The following is a 17,461-nucleotide window of genomic DNA, read 5'->3' as shown; positions in this document are numbered from 1 at the left end:
AGAAAGTCGATTTTTACAATGAAAGTCCTTTCCCCATTACTGACAGTACAACTTGATGCAGGGTTCTTAATTTCAAAATGGAGCTGTGGTGGGCGATTTTTGCAAATGTACATGAAAGAAACATGCACACACACACACAAAAGAGCAAATCCTTGACAAACCTTAAAGACTACTACACCTTGTCAAGGACCTTCAGAGTTTTCTTTCGCTCTTTGTTATTAGGAAAAGCTGTGTAAGGCAAAGACTTCAGGATACTTATGAGCCTTATAAGATTACAACAGGAGCATGTTTTAGAACTAGGTATTACATAATTTAGAAAGGCCAAGTTGTGTATTTATTACCTACATACAAGTGTATTTATGAGAGGTATTGCCTATCTTATTTCTTTGTGGGCCCTATGTCTTTGGGATGCCAATTTTTTTTTTTTTTTTTTTTTTTGAGAATGTTTATTCTTTTAAGGGCCTTTGTTCCTTGATAACTTAGAAGACTGAGATGTTAAGGCAGGTCCTCTCCTTTTTTTTAGCTTATGCTTAATTCTCATTGGATATATTTTCCCTACATAATAATTTAGAACTTGTTTTAAGTTTTTGTTATTTCTTTATTTGTAATAGTAGCTACCCCAGTTATGTCTGCAGCATAGGCTTAAAGTCTAAGAGACTGTGTGACTATCAGATATTATGGCAACTAGCCTGTTTTAGTTTTCCACACCACAGACAAGGATTATATTTGGACCAGCACACAAAGGGTGACAAATTAAGACTATATTTATGCCCAAATATAGAATACAATAATCACATCACATGTTGTGTAACTCAGAAATTAATGGTAAGTGCCCGGCCTAGATGCAGTGGTCTCTAGTACACTTCCAAGCTAGCCTACATTCAAAATGCTCCAGCTAGGCCAGAAGGGGAAAAGGTGGATTTCTAGTGAGGATCCTGAGGTCCAGATAAGGGTTTTGTTCATTTCTCTGATGAGGATCTCGCCCTAGTGACTTTCTTCTGTATCCCATAGATAAGGAGAGATGGTCTGATTTATCTACATGATATCTGTGTCTATATTTTGGCGAATCCAAGTGTCTATGACATTTGTCAATATAGCGGTCACATATAACAGCTATGTGCCTTGTCTTTCTTATATTCAGTGATTTACAAGCATTATTAATCCATGAGGTATCAACTATTATAACCTCCACTTTACACGTGACGTTTAGCAAGAGTAAGCAACCTGTCAAAGGTCACGCAGTACGTGGTGCAGCAGTGACTCAACCCCAGGGCAGCTAGACTTTACAGCCCAAGTTCTTAGCTATACATATACTTAGCTCATACATATACTACACCTCCACAGTATTTCTCCTCTGATACTAATTTATAACTCAAAAATTATAATAAGATTGAATTCAACAAAATAATTTAAGATAACACCCATACCAGTAAAAAGAAATCCCTGCTCTGTACAGAGTAGAATTTATGGTTGGCTAGAAAAAGGAGGAAAGAGGTACTTGCTTAAGTTCCAGAAACTCTAGCCAGAGACTGAGAAAACAGGTGGGCAGGAAGTAGGCCACTCACTCTGTCCAGCAGTTCTGATAACTGGGTATACCCAAAGGCAGGTCTAAAGTCTTCCAATGACTGAACAAGGGAAGAAAAAAAATTGCCAACCAGGACAGCTTTCCATCTTTGTAGAGATTTAAACTGTACAATAAGCTTTGTGAATTTTTCACATCACTCACAAAACTGTTCACTTAATGCTTAATTTCATTACATGAAAGTAATGAGTTTGAAGCAGCTTCCCCATGGCGAGAATTACCTGTAAAAACTGTTGCGGTGGCTGGGTCAGCTGAGCCTGAGATGGTTGCTGAACTGAAGTGAGCTGCTGCTCCTGGGAGCTCTGCTGCTGCTGCTGCTGTGTTACTGACAATGTCTGTGACTGTTGCTGTTGTGTAGCAAAAGTAGGATATGCAGTCACCACCTGGCCCATGAGCATAGTACTAGGTACCATGACTGCCCCACAAGCTACAGGAGCAGTCACTAATTTGGTCACAAGTTGTTGACCTTGAGAAAATCTGTTAGAAGAAAGAAGGGAAAAAATTGGAGTCCAAAGTACAAGGTATACATCATAAAAGGCAGTGGAGTAAATACTTACCTAAGATAATACCCAATGACATTGCCAATTTAGCTTTTCAAGGTCTGTATATTCCTACTTTGTTTCATTTTAAAAGATTCCCTTTGGTATAACAGTAAAACAAACAATTCATACAGCAAGATCAACGTGTAACAAAAATACAAAACATTTTTGGATATCCACATTCAAAAGGATAAAGTTAGATCCTTACCTCACATCATAGACAAAGGTTAACTTGAAATGGACCAAAGACCAAAATATAAGAGCTAATGCTATAAAACTCTTAGAAGAAAACATAGGGGAAAAGCTTCATGACAATGGATTTAGCAATAACTAGCAACTGACATTAGCAGTAATTTCTTGGATATGATACCGAACGTACAGGCAACAAAAGAACAGATAAACAGATAAACTGGACTATATCAAATTAAAAATCTTGTGAATCAAAGGGCACTATCAACAGAGTAAAAAGGTAACTCTCCCATCCCACAGATGGGAGAAAATAACTGCCTATCATCTTTCTGATAAGGGATTAATAACCAGAATGTCTAAGAGCTCCTTCAACTCACCAACAATCAACCCAATTAAAAAAATGGGCAAAGGTCAAACTTGAACAAACATTTCTCCAAAGAAGATACACAAATGGCTAATCAGCACATGAAAAGATGCTCAACATCACTAATCATTAGGGAAATACAAATCATAACCACAACAAGAGGCTACTTTATACCCATCAGGATGGCTATTATAAAAGACAAACAACAATAGAAAATGACCAGTGTTGGCAAGCAAGTAGAGAAATCTTGCGCAGTGCTGGTGGGAATGTAAAAATGGTGCAGCCACTATGGAAAACAGTATGCAGTTCCTCAAAAAATTTACTATAGGATTACTATATGAAGGAATTCCACTTCTGCTTACATAACTCCCCAAAATGAAAGCAGGGACTCAAAGAGATATTTGTACACCCATAATCATAAGCAGCGTTATTCACAGGAGCCAAAAAGTAGAAGTAACCCAAGACTCCATTGACAGATGGAATGAATAAGTACAACACAGTAGAGTGGAATATTACTTAGCCTTAAAAAGGAAAGAAATTCTGACAACTGCTGTAACACGGATGAACCCTGAGAACTTTATCCTAAGTAAAATAAGCCATTCACAAAAGGACAAATACTGTATGATTCCATTTATATGAGGTACTTAGACTAGTCAAATTTACAGGGACAGAAAATAGAATGGTGGTTGCCCAGGACTGGGGAGAGAAGAATGGGGACTTGTATAATGGGTATGGAGTTTCTGTTTGGGAAGATGAAAAAAGTTCTGGAGATGGTTAGGGGAGGTGGTAACAATCGTACTCAATGACAAGGAACTGTATACTTTAAAATGGTTAACATGGTAACTTTTATGTCATTTGCATTTTTCCACAATAAAAATTTTTTAAAATCTATAAAAAAAGAACCTTTTTCTTTTTATAAAATTACTAGGTACCAGGGAGTCAAATACATGTGGCACATGATTCATCTGCTATACTGGCACACAGTTCAAGAATAAACAAAGCTATCATAATGTAATTTTTTTAAACTCTAGGTTTACAGAAGAAATTCACACAAAATTGTATCTTATAAATATAATTCAAAACCAAATGACATTCTAACAGTGAATAAAACTCCTCTCAATTTATGGATTTATCAAGGCAGCATAGCATCTGCTGTGCTAGAATTCATTAATTTTTCCCTCTTTCCCTGCTTCCTTTTGCTTATTGAAATGAAAGAACAATAACACAAAAAAATGATGCTTCTTTGTGGAACAATATTATTTCCATTTGCCTTTTCTGTGAGATGAAGTTAGTTTATAACATTGGTCATTACAGTGAGATATGACTCTAACATAGATGTGGCATGACATAACTGTACTTACAAACTGTTTACAGTATATAATATTACACTTAGTACAGATCTTGAAAATAAAATACTGTATTTTATATATTACACAACCAAATACTTTAATGCAAAACTATAAAGAATTAAAATTGTCCATATTAAGAAAGTCCAAAGAAATAAGTAATATTTACAAAGTACGCTTAGTCACAGAAGTGCTAGGTGCTGATTTCTCTGTAATCTTAAATGAAATTAACATCTGAATTAGCCCATGGCTCACTGGTAAATGTGATAAGAACATTTTCTTTAATCTGCTTTCGTGTAACTCACACTTCTGCAGCTTTGTATACACGACTCCCTCTGCCCAGAATGCTTCCCTAGACTCCGTGCCCACACCCACACCAAAAGCCAAGCTCTTGAAGAGTCCGGGCCAGTATCTCTGCCTTAGTGAAGCTTTCCCGACCACACTGTTATTCACCTGCTTGACTCAACCCATGAAACTGCTTACAAAAACAAAACAACAAAACAAAAACAAAAAAACAAACAAAAAACTGCTCACTTCCTCCTTTCTCTTTAGAATACTCTAAAGTATTCATCATACCAAACAATACTGATTTGTTTATCTTTCTACTGCTTTTACTAGTCTGGTCTTTCCCTTGGGGAAGGGACGATGCCATACTCATCTAGGTAGGCCTTCAAATGTTTGCTAAGATGTGGTTTCTGTCCTCCTCAATAGATAGATGTTCAGGGAAACGCAACTTAAAACCACAGTTAAATATCACCTTACCCCAGCCAGACTGGCCATTATTAAAAAGTCAAAAAACAATACACACTGCTGGTGGGAATGTGAGATTTCTCAAAGAAGTAAAAGTAGATCTACCATTTGATCCAGCAATCCCACTACTGGGTATCTACCCAAAGGAAAAGAAGTCATTGTATCAAAAAGACACCTGCATACATATGTTTATCGCAGTACAATTCACAATTCCAAAGATATGGAATCAACCTAAGTGCCCATCAACCAGTGAGTGGATGAAGAAACTGTGGTATGTATACACCATGGACTACTACTCAGCCATAAAAAAAGAATAAAATAATGCATTCTGCAGCAACTTGGATGGAGGTGGAGGCCATTATTCTAAGTGAAGTAACTCAGAAATGGAAAACCAAATACTAAATATTCTCACTGGTAAGTGGGAGCTAAGCTATGGGTACAGCAAAGGCATACAGAGTGATATAATAGACTTTGGAGGAGGATGGTGGGGGTGAGGGATAAAAAAACTATATATTGGATAGAATGGGCACTGCTCACGTGATCAGTGCACTAAAATAAGTCATAGATGGTTGTTTTTCCAAAGCAGGCCACAAAACCTTTCTGTAATACATGTTTAAGCACTTGAGCATTGAAATGACGACACCAAGCTCTGTGTTTAGAGCTCCCTCCCTCATCACCTTAGCTAGCTATAGACCCCTTGGCTAATTACTGAAAATTCACTTTTTTCTTATCTGGGAAATAAAAGAAGGCCCTCATGTACATTTTCTTTTAATAAATGACAATTTGAGACAACATATTTTGAGCATTTAACAAACTTAAAAAAGGTAAGCTACCCTAACCACTGTTACTACATGGACATTCTCTAGCATCTATATTGAAAAGACAAAAGCTTCACAGTGACACAGAGCCTGTCATAAACCTTTTCTAACAATGTGCTGTAGAATCTGTATTCTATAATATCTTGCAGCATATTTTTGGACAAGAAACAAAATTTGTTGTTACCCTTTAATTATGAAGTCTTTAAACAATGAATAAATTATGTGTTTTTATTTCAAATTTAAGAACACTGGCTGCAGCGAGCAACACATTAAAGTCACATTAAAAATTTTGATTAAAAAATCAAATTATTGTTTTCTAATTAATCGGTTTACAATTTTCAAAATAACAAATGAAATATGACAACTACCTTATCTGCCTGTCCTGAGTGAATGTAGTTACTGCAGCACTCTGGGTGCTGTTTTGCGGCATGCTAGATGGAATCTGGACCATGCTTCCGGCTGCAGGCTGAGAAATCACCATAGTGTTATACAGTGGGGCTGTAAGAGTGCTCTGTGTCTGACTGGGTAGAGATGTTTGCTGACTGTGCCCACTCAGTACATTTTGTTGACTCTGTGAAAAATAAAGCCAGATTTTATAGACAGATTAACTGAAAATAATCATTTGGGAAGTATGCTAGAATTCATCATTCTAACAATATGACAATATGACAGAGAAAGAAGTGGCAGGATATATTACTCTGGGAGAAATATAACCACAAAGGAATGACTCGTGGTAACTGAGAATGAATTAGTCTTGAATATCTTGCTGGAAGGTAAGCTATGACTTTAGAAAGAAGTGTGACTATAATAGAGATGATATAAAATATACCCGAAGAATTTCTGTTAAATGCCCAAAGTGAATAACTAATTAGTGGGTATTTTGCTATTTTTCATTTAAATCCTTGGGATTTACAGTCACAGATGTACAGTAATTGCCAATATTTTCTGGAATAGTCAATAAACCATTACTGTCCCCCGCCCCCAACAGTCTATTCTGCACCAGCAGGCTTCCTGGTCAGCCTCTTGAGCAAGTCATACCTTTAACATACAGAAATAGTCTAAGTTATAGTAACTTGGTATAATTACTAGACTATATCTTTAAACAGATTGTGACATATTTTAAAGCTCGGCTGGGTGCAGTGGCTCATGCCTGTAATCCCAGCACTTTGGGAGGCTGAGGTGGGCGATCACCTGAGGTCAGGAGTTCGAGATCAGCCTGACAAACATGGTGAAACCCCATCTCTAACAAAAATACAAAAATTAGCCCGGCGTGGTGGCGGGTGCCTGTAATCCCAGCTATTCAGGAGGTTGAGGCAGGAGAATCGCTTGAACCCAGGAGGCAGAGGTTTCAGTGAGCTAAGATCATGCCATTGCACTTCAGCCTGGGCAACAGGAGCAAAACTCTGTCTCAAAAAAAAAAAAAAAAAAAGCTGAAAATATTTGATACTAAGATGATTAGCACAAAATATTTTCATGATCACTTTCAATGCTATACTTTCTAAATATGATTAAATTTTGAAATGATATTTTATCATTAGAGCTTTATTTCTGTTTCAGCAATAGTGTGCATTCCAAACACTGACCACTCCACAGCCCGCTGTGCTCAGTAACATTACCTGAGTTGATGTACTGCTCTGTAAAGTCTGTTGTTGTATCATGTGCTGAGTTGTGCCAATGTGTCCAGTATTCATTCCACTTTGAATCTGGTTAGTAGGAACAACTTGGCCTTGCATATTTATAGGTGCAAGTTGCTGGATGTTAGATGAATTTCCAGAAGAAAGTTGAACAGAACCAAAATTCAACCCAGGATTTGATTGCTGCAAAAACATCTTTAAAAATAAAGATTATGTTAAAATGAGCTTTGTAGATTGAAAAGAAGAATGAGAGCATTAAAAAGAGGGCAAAATCAAGCTACAAAGTACATTTAAAAAGCAAGTAACAAGGTTAAGTCACTTTGAAGAATTAGCAATAAATAATTAGTGAATAAAACACGAAACTTCATATTCAGTCTTTCAGTTATCTTAATTCTATGTTTCCAATTGTTAGAAAAAGTGTAACTCGGTGCTACTCAGTCTGTGGACTGACAGCTCTGTATCACTTATCATTTATACTTTATAACATCAGACAGAAGTAGTTTTCACTCCGTTTCCCTTTACCAAAGTCATAGTCTCCTGGAGTGGTCCTGCTGGTTGGTCATGTAAGACTAATTTGAATCATACATACTGGTAGTTTAATAAAAATATTACTGATGATTGATTTATAAATTCTGTACCCAAGAGGTACCTAAAACTTGATGTAAAATATAATTTTTATATTATGGATTCAAACTTACTAAATTTGGACTGGTAAAAAAGATGACTGGAGAAACAAGGATGTTGACAGAAATACCCTCAGGAATGAATTATCTTTAGAGACTGTAAAGTATAATCATACTGAGTAGGTAACCAGTGAATATTTAACTGAATTGATAAAACGTATCTCTTGCATCTCACTTTTAATTAAGAAAAGTTAACTTTGCTAGAAATCCAAAATGTGAATGGGATGCTTTGTTTGTGTTCAAATATAACAATTACCTGCAGCCCCTGGCCATGGACCATCTGAAGTTGTTCTTGAATTTTTCTTAGTTCTTCTTGTTGCCGATGAATATTTGCTTCTATCATGCGTGTCCGTTGTTCCAACTGGTCTTTCAGATGTTGCATGGCTCCTAATTGAGCTGAAAACTGAAACTGAAGTACCATGTATGGCAAAAGTACAAAATATTTTAGAATTACTTACTCCTTATAATTGTGCAATGTGAAAAGTAAGCAGTGTAACATGAGTGAACGATGCTATGCTGATTATGCCCCTTAGTTCCTAATCCACCCATCTTTGCTCTGCTTTGTGATATTGGACCTGGACCTTCAAAATATTTCTCCTTTGCCAGCAGGCACAAAGTTATCCACATCAGTAGGTGGTGCTGGAGGGACACTGCCAAGAAAGGTGCTCAACTCCTGGTTCTGGTGCTTTTCCTTCTTGCTCTTATGTCGGGAAGCCAACGGGAAGCTTCCCAGTTAGCCTTGTCAGCTCCCCGGCAGGTGGCTTTCCAGCAAGTCTCAATGACATCCTAGCAGGCAGCTTCCCTGAAAGCTTTACCAGTACCCCAGCTGATGCTTCCAGCTCTCTAGCTCTAATCTGCGGCATGTCAGTGAACTTCTCTATTACCCAGTTGCTATAGCCACATCTGCCCCAAGAAGATCTGTGTCTCAGCCTGGCATGGGGGGAGGAGGTTGGCAGTTTGGGGGGAGTCTTTTAAGTATGTTCCTTCCTTGGGTACTCTCCATCTGCCTTACAGAGTGGTTGCTCTCTGCATCTGCTATTTCTATATTCTTTGTTTGTTTGTTTGTTTGAGATAGGATCTCCCTCTGTCACCCAGGCTGTTGAGCAGCAGTGCGATCATGGCTCACTGCAGCCTTAACTTTCTGGGTTCAAGAGATCCTCCCATTTCAGCCTCCCCAGTGGCTGGGACCACAGGCATGCACCACCACACCTGGCTAATACAAAAATGTATTTTTTGGCCAGGTGCGGTGGCTCACATCTGTAATCCCAGCACTTTGGGAGGCCGAGGCAGGTGGATCATGAGGTCAGGAGATCAAGACCCTAGCTGACACAGTGAAACCCTGTCCCTACCAAAAAATACAAAAAAAATTAGCTGGGCGTGGTGGCGGGCGCCTGTAGTCCCAGCTGCTCTGGAGGCTGAGGCAGGTGAATGACATGAACCCGGGAGGCAGAGCTTGCAGTGAGCTGAGATCACGCCACTGCGTTCCAGCCTGGACAACAGAGCGAGACTCTGTCTCAAAATAAATAAATAAATAAAAATTTAAAAATACATATATATAGTTGAAATAGGGTCTTCCTATGTTGCCTATGCTACTCTTGAACTCTCTGGCTCAAGCAGTCCTCCTCCTTCAGCCTTCCAAAGTGCTGAGAATATAGGCATGAGCCACCACACCTAGCCTTATTCCTATATTCTTTAGGTTCTCTTTACTTCTTTTAGGAGTTAATCTGTGTTACCGTTAATACTTTTTTATATTATTCCTGTTCAAATTTCCGGTATGCTTCTGGCTTCTGACTGGATATTGACTGATTACACATACACCCTGGATTTACAAGACCTGAGCTCATATTGTAGCTATCACTTACTGGAAAAAAATGTAACTACTTTTTTTTTTTTGAGACAGAGTCACCCAGGCTGGAATGCAGTGGTGTGATCATGGCTCATTGCAGCCTCAACCACCCAGGCTCAAGCAATCCTTGCACTTCAGCCTCCCAAGTGGCTGGGACTACAGGCATATGCCACCATGTCCGGCTAATTTTTTTTTAAGAGATGGGGTCTCACATGTTGCCCAGTCTGGTGTTGAACTCCTGAGCTCAGGCAATCCTCCCACAAGCCACCGTGCCCAGTCGTATTTAAACTTCTTAGCTTCATTTTTACCCCTTAACAAAGGAAAAAGTAGTCTGCACCTGGAGTTAATCTGTATCAATTTCTGTCATCCCTAGAATGTCCTCTATGTGTACATGAGTAGAATTACTCAAAGTTGCAAAAATCTGACAGATAACCAATAATAATATTTTCACTTCTATCTTCAATGGAAACTATCCTCAGGTAAGTATAGAACATGGGCTTTTAAAGACTAGGCAAGTATGAATGAAAAAACACATACATGAATGAAAATAAAATTATGTTTTCAATCTTATTTCTCTGTTTCATTTGAGTCATGAGCAGCTCCTATTTTCCTCTACTTATAATTTAGCCACATTTGGTGATTCATCTCTTAAGTCTACACAGGCTCTTTAATTATTCCCATGAATTTTCAGTACATGATACAGTGTAAGAGCAGGAAGAGTTTCTCTTTATTGGAAGGAAATCTGTCTTAAAGAGTCTTAAAGTAGCCTCTTACAGTGAACTGTGTGTAAAAGCGAGAAATGTCCTTCCCATCCAAAGCTTTTTAACTCCATCTTGAATAGTTTGTATTCGGGATACTAAATTACATTTCAGAGCACACAACTTTGATTTCGGAAATTAACAATAACCAGACCATATCATATATTATATTATACTAGCTTGAGAAAATATAAATTAATTTAGTACCTCAACTCCCTCAAGCTTTTTTTTTTTTTTAAATTAGACAATGTGTTATAATTATGGCCAAGCATGGTGGCTCACAGCTGTAATCCCAGGACTCTGGGAGGCTGAGGTGGGCAGAATGCTTGAGTCCAGGAGTTTGAGACCAGCCTGGGCAACAGGGTGAAACCCCGTCTTTACTAAAAATATAAAAATTAGCCAGGTGTGGTGGCATGCACCCGTAGTCCCAGCTACTTGGGAGGCTGAGGAGGGAAGATCGCCTGAGCCCAGGAAGCTGAGGTTGCAGTAAGCCAAGATAGCGCCACTCTACTCCAGTCTGGATGACAGGGTGAGGCGTTGTCTCAAAAAATTAAAAAATAAAAAAGTTACATTTATATCATACAAATGTTATTTTATTATAACTAAAGTAATTTGTACCCTTGGACAAGCATTATATTGCTATCACTTAAAAGGATTTCTATCAAGTACAAAAAGAAAATACTAACAAACACAGAAGGCAGGATAACAGGAAGTAAAACCACAGAACTGAGGGAAAGCATTTGGTTTTATTAGTGAACAAAATGTGAGATATGAATGCTTACTAACATTTTTGACATAGTACATATCTTTTATTTCATGAAAATATTCCCATAAAATGTTAAGAAATGCTTTAGAATCCTGAGATTAAAAAACTAATAATATAGAAAGTATGTATCTCCTATCATATATGTATAACTTAAATAACCATATAAGATAGACCTTTTTTTTTTTTTTTTTTTTTTTTTTTTTGAGATGGAGTCTCACTCTTGTTGCCCAGGTAGGAGTGCAGTGGCGTGATCTCGGCTCACTACAACGTCCGCCTCCTGGGTTCAAGCGATTCTCGTTACTCAGCCTCTCAAGTAGCTGGGATTGCAGGTGCCCGCAACCACACCCGGCTGATATTTGTATTTTTAGTAGAGACAGGGTTTCCCCAGGTTGGCCAGGCTGGTCTCGAACACCCTACCTCAGGTGATCCACCCGCCTCAGCCTCCCAAAGCGCTGGGATTACAAGAGTGAGCCACCACGCCCGGCCCAGAGAGAGCTATTTTTTAAAAAATACTGTTTTTACCTATTATTAATGACCATTCCTTGAAATCAAGACCTGCTAAGTTAAGGTATATTTAATGCCAAACAAAACAGAAAAGTTGAAGAAAAATACTATTTCTCCGTAGTATTTTTAATGTGTTTGAGGCACTGAAAGAGTACAGAGTCATAAATTACAAGTTGGGAAGTTAGGCTCCAAAGTAACGCAGTATCACTTTTGGAATTACTCCCCCCTTTTCTTGCTACTTTCCACTTTCAGGCCTCCTTCTGAACTTAGGCCAAGAAACAATTCTAGAAAGTTTTCCTTCACTTCCTCAGATTGCATTAAGGATTCACACAATGTGCTTACATATCAACTTATATACCTTCAGCACAGGCAATATAATGTGGAAATGTAGTTATCTGTCGTTCCCTCTAGATGTAATGGTTTTTTAGTATAGATATTATATTTGTACTGTCAGCATCTGCAATGCCTGTTACACACAAGGAACTCAATAAATATCGAAAGAATGAATATACAAATAAAGTTACTCAATTCTTCCAATATTCATTGGAAGAACAAAATGCACAGCTACATTTCATCTTTAATATCTTTATGTCTATAGTGTTTCTCAATGAGGGAGTGTTATGGCATATTAAGCAAGACAATTCTTTGTTGTGCAAGACTGTCATGCATCCTGAAAGATAATTAGGATTCCTGGACCATGCTCACTAAGGGCCAGTGATACCCCACAATCATTACGACAACCAAAAATGTCCCCAGATATTCTAAATGGCCCCAGTTAAGATTCATTGCATCTGTAACTATAATTATATATGTGCGTGCGTGCGTGTGTGTGTGTGTGTGTATGTGCTCCTACCTCGGCCTCCCAAGTAGCTGTGCTTACAGGCGCTTGCCAGCAAGCATGGATTTTTTTTTTTTAAATTACATTAGCTTAAAAGCAATTTATCATTTTCAAATATGCAACTGAAACAAAAACCAAAAAATACCTGGGACATGCCTTGTGGAATTGGTAAATTTGTAGCTTGAGACATCACTGGCTGTGTTAATGATGAACCAACAGACTGGGAATTTATGGACTAGAGCAAAATAAAAAATAACACTGAAGTGATTCTCATTCCCATACATGAGTACTTCCAGCAGAAATATCAATATGATATTCATATTAATAAACTTACCATTTGCCTCATATTTTTGTTAGCTGAATACAGCTATGTCTTCCCGTCTATACTGGAAAGGCCTGTTCCCTATTTATATTTTATTTTCCAAGGAACTTCCTATAGTACACCTTGAACAAGCTCTCAATAAAAGCTGGCCAGACTTAAGACAATTGGTATTTGAACTCAGACATAAAACAGTTATCAATTATGAGCTTTCCACAATTAAAAAAAAAAAAAACTAACATTTTACTTGAAAAATAATTGAAAGGACTGATACACATGACAACCACTTCACACAAAAAAGGGAAGTCTTGAGCTTCACATATCAGTAACTATTTTGATCTTTACAAAGAGGGGTAACAAATCAATGAATTTCTGAAGATTTAGATCATTTTTCCCCCTTTTAATAAATCTTTATTCAGAAGAATATCCACTAAAGAGCTTACCTGACTACTAAATGATGACCTTCTTTGCACCATCTTCTCATGAGCTGGTAAATGCTGCCTGGGCGGAGTGCTCGTATCTGTCGGGATCTTGGTTGGTGTTGCTGAAGTCATTCAACAAAATCAGAAGAGCATTAGTACTTTGTAAAATATACTTTTCAAAGATTAATCTCGGCCGGGCGCGGTGGCTCAAGCCTGTAATCCCAGCACTTTGGGAGGCCGAGACGGGCGGATCGTGAGGTCAGGAGATCGAGACCATCCTGGCTAACATGGTGAAACCCCCGTCTCTACTAAAAAATACAAAAAAGTAGCCGGGTGAGGTGGCGGGCGCCTGTAGTCCCAGCTACTTGGGAGGCTGAGGCAGGAGAATGGCGTCAACCCGGGAGGCGGAGCTTGCAGTGAGCTGAGATCCAGCCACTGCACCCCAGCCTGGGTGACAGAGCAAGACTCCGTCTCAAAAAAAAAAAAAAAAGATTAATCTCAAAATGCATTTCAGTTAATAAAAATGGCTTTTGAATTATTTTTCCAAACCATTCAATGAAAGTGAAGTCCATGACAGATGATTCAATATAGTTACTTCTATCTTTTTATGAGCACAAAGAAAATATTTTAAATAGGAAAACTTTAAATACAAAAAGTTACTAATTTAATGACAATTATACAAGTCTTCATAAAGAGAAGACAATAAAAAAAACTTTCAAAAAGCAAACCTAAGAACACTTACTGGCCCTACAGTAAAAAACACAATAAATAATTGCCTTTCTTTTTGAGGGATGATTAAAAACACCACCACCACCATTACCACCTACACATTTTAATAGGCTACTTGAAGAACTTAATTCTTTGCTAAAAGTGGGCAACGTGCCTTTAACTCACTGGAAAGCTTAATATATTTCAGAAATGTAAAAACTTACAATTTTAAAGAAGCATTTGATGAGAAATGCTGATGTAAGTAACTAACAGTTTCGTTACTTTAAAGAAGTCTGCTTTGAAGTAAGGGTACTCACAGGAAGGGTCTGAGACTGCTGTGTGAGATGATTTTCTTGAACTCCGAGAAGAGGCAGAAGGGGTTGGGCTGTGATCAAACCTTTCCAATGCTTCCTTGAGACTGACTGTGTTTATACGATTGTCTGACCCAGAATCTTGGCTCTAAGGAGACAGAGTAAAATAAATGTTTTCTTGTGGTTCAGTTCAGAGATCTCAAATTCACAATACTGTTATCAACAACAAAAAAATCAGTTTTTGTCTGTAACAAGGCAAAAGTACCTGTATGTACATACACATGTAAAGAAATGAAAATTTATGTGTTATAGCGAGAAAGTTTTGGCTTCATTTACTATTTAAAAAAAACAGAAGAAGAATGAAGTTGGAATCTCTTACACCATATGCAAAAATTAACTCAAGACCAGGTGTGGTGGCTCACACCTGTAATCTCAGCACTTTGGGAAGCTGAGGCAGGTGGACCACCTGAGGTCAGGAGTTTGAGACCAGCCTGGCCAACATGGTGAAACCCCTTCTCTACACCAAAACTATAAAAATTAGCCAGGTATGGTGGCAGGTGCCTGTGATCCCAGCTACTTGGGAGGCTGAGGCAGGAGAATCCCCTGAACCAAGGAGGTGAAGGTTGTAGTCCCCCGAGATCCTGCCACTGCATTCTAGCCTGGGCAAAAGAGCAAGACTCCATCTAAAAAAAAAACACAAAAAAACAAAAACAAAAACAAAAAATCAACTCAAAATGAATCGCAGACCTAAACGTTAACAGCTAAAACTATGTAACACTTAGAATAAAACATAGGGGAGAAAGCCAGGTGAATGCCTGTGATGCCAACTACCCAGGAAGCTGAGGCAAGAGAACTGCTTAAGCCCAGGAGCTAGTGTCATAGTTTCATAAAGCGACACTAATCTTTCCCATCACCAACGTTTCTTTCTCCATCATCTCATTCTCATCTGTATACAAACATGCTGTTATTTCTCTCAACTTAAAAAAAAAAAAAAAAAAAAGGCAAAAACTTCCTTTAAGCCCACTTTCCCTTCCTACCACTGCCCCATTTCTCATCTCTTTGTAGCAAAACCCCTCCCTATTTACTGTCCCTAATTCCCCCATCCTGGAAAATTCTCTTTTAAACCCACTCTAATCATGCTTTCACCCACACTATTACTCCACAAAATCTGTTATTATTGATCACCAATGAATTAAATGTTAAAGTCAATGCTCAGTTCTCAGCACTCATCTAAAATTTAACTTATTTCAGCTGAATCTGATAAAACTGATCATTCACTCCTCACTGATACTCTTGTCTTCTAAGTAACTACCTGGTTTTATTCCTAACTTACTAGTTATTACCCCCCTGTTGTTGACTCTTCCTCGTCTCCATCACCTCTTAATACTGGAGTGCTCTAAGACATACCCATCCCCTTGGTGATCCCATCAAGACTCACGACTTTTTTTTTTTTTTTTTTTTTTTGAGACGGAGTCTCACGCTGTCACCCAGGCTGGAGTGCAGTGGCCGGATCTCAGCCCACTGCAAGCTGCGCCTCCCGCGTTTATGCCATTCTCCTGCCTCAGCCTCACGAGCAGCTGGGACTACAGGCGGCCACCACCTCGCCTGGCTGTTTTTTGTATTTTTTAGTAGAGACGGGGTTTCACCATGTTAGCCAGGATGGTCTCGATCTCCTGACCTCATGATCCGCCCATCTCGGCCTCCCGAAGTGCTGGGATTACAGGCTTGAGCCACCGCGCCCGGCCAAGACTCACGACTTTTAAACCATCCACACACTGAAGTTTCTCAAAAATATCTCAGAAGGACCTTGTCCCTAAACCCCAGGTGGATCATGATGCTGGCAGTAAATATGGTGAGAAAGTAGACATAGCTGGAGTGTATTTTGGAAATAGGGCAATTTAGGATTTACTAGGATTGAATCTTTGCATGAAGGAAAAAGAAGGATAATTAATCTCTGTATTACTTAAGTTTTCATAATGGTCCCCTAATCAAGAAACCCTAGATTTTAAGAACTTTTCTCAGAAAATAATGTCTTTTACCAAAACATACTATATCCTCTTCTTCTAAACATACAAAACCTCTTTCGAAAAGTTCTTTCGGATCTATGAAAGCAAGGAAGTTGTTTGCATTATTCAATGCTGTATTCTCAGCATCTAGAGCCATGCTGGGTAGAATGTACCCATTTGTTGAATGACTGGATGACATCCACCATATTGTCCCCCGGAATGCTGCCTATTTAAGTCAAGTTTTATATAGATTTTTGACTCTTTTCATTCCACTTATTTTCTGCAGGTCCAAAAATACTGTGGTAGGCAACTTCTGACATGGCTCACAATTCCTGCCTCCTGGTATTCGTGCCCTTGTATAATCCTCCAATAAATAGAATAGACAAAAGCGGTGAAATATCAATTCTGTGATTAGGTTACAAAAGACTGTGACTTCCAACTTGTAGTTTCTCTCCCTGGCTCATCCTGCATGCTTGCTCTGATGGAAAAGGTCACCTAGAAAGGAACTGAGGATAGCCTTCAGCCAGTAAGAAACCAAGGCCCTCAGTCCAACTGCCCATGAGGAACTTGTGTGCCAGCAACCACTAAGTGAGGTGGAAACAGATTCCACCTCAGTTGAACTTTGAGATGACTGTGGCTCCCACCAACACCTTGATTACAGCCTCATGACAGAATCTGAAGTAGAGGGCCCAGCTAAACTGTGCCTGGATTCTTGATTCACCAAACTAGGAGATAAGAAGTGTGTTGTTTTATATCACTAAATTTTGGAGTTAGTTGTTACACAGCTACAGATAACTAATATACTACACTTTTGACCTGATGTAACAAAAAAGAAACCAGAGTTCAAATTCTGACTATAATTTCCCAGCCAGTGTCTTTAGGGGAGATTTTTTTCCCCTCTTGAAACTCCAATTTCAGTATTTTCAAAGTGGGGTATTATCTACCAGATAGAAGTATCTGAAGTGTAAATTATATTTCATAATTCATATAAATAACCTAGCCAGAGACTAGTACATCACTGGGAATAAATGGTAGTTTTAATCTGAGATCAGATATGTCTCTCATCCAATTTTCTTTT

At 38.5% G+C, this 17,461-nt stretch overlaps 1 protein-coding gene across 2 annotated transcripts in view; it reads right to left on the bottom strand.

Annotated features, from left to right (window-relative positions):
• The window catches only part of CLOCK (clock circadian regulator), a 119,872-nt gene that overhangs the window by 8,543 nt on the left and 93,868 nt on the right, over nucleotides 1-17,461 (bottom strand). For both annotated transcript variants that reach the window (XM_025385679.1, XM_025385680.1), the window contains 7 exons: nucleotides 14,384-14,525; nucleotides 13,380-13,480; nucleotides 12,763-12,852; nucleotides 8,162-8,314; nucleotides 7,205-7,417; nucleotides 5,957-6,159; nucleotides 1,804-2,059 (listed from right to left, as the gene is read on the bottom strand). In XM_025385679.1, the coding sequence (XP_025241464.1) occupies nucleotides 1,804-2,059; nucleotides 5,957-6,159; nucleotides 7,205-7,417; nucleotides 8,162-8,314; nucleotides 12,763-12,852; nucleotides 13,380-13,480; nucleotides 14,384-14,525 (1,158 nt within the window). The remainder of the gene's footprint in view (nucleotides 1-1,803; nucleotides 2,060-5,956; nucleotides 6,160-7,204; nucleotides 7,418-8,161; nucleotides 8,315-12,762; nucleotides 12,853-13,379; nucleotides 13,481-14,383; nucleotides 14,526-17,461) is intronic.

The sequence above is a fragment of the Theropithecus gelada genome, chromosome 5 (genome assembly GCF_003255815.1).
Source record: "Theropithecus gelada isolate Dixy chromosome 5, Tgel_1.0, whole genome shotgun sequence".
Taxonomy (NCBI): domain Eukaryota; kingdom Metazoa; phylum Chordata; class Mammalia; order Primates; family Cercopithecidae; genus Theropithecus; species Theropithecus gelada.
The sequence above is the reverse complement of the archived record's forward strand: the minus strand, read 5'-3'. Positions and strand labels throughout refer to the sequence as shown.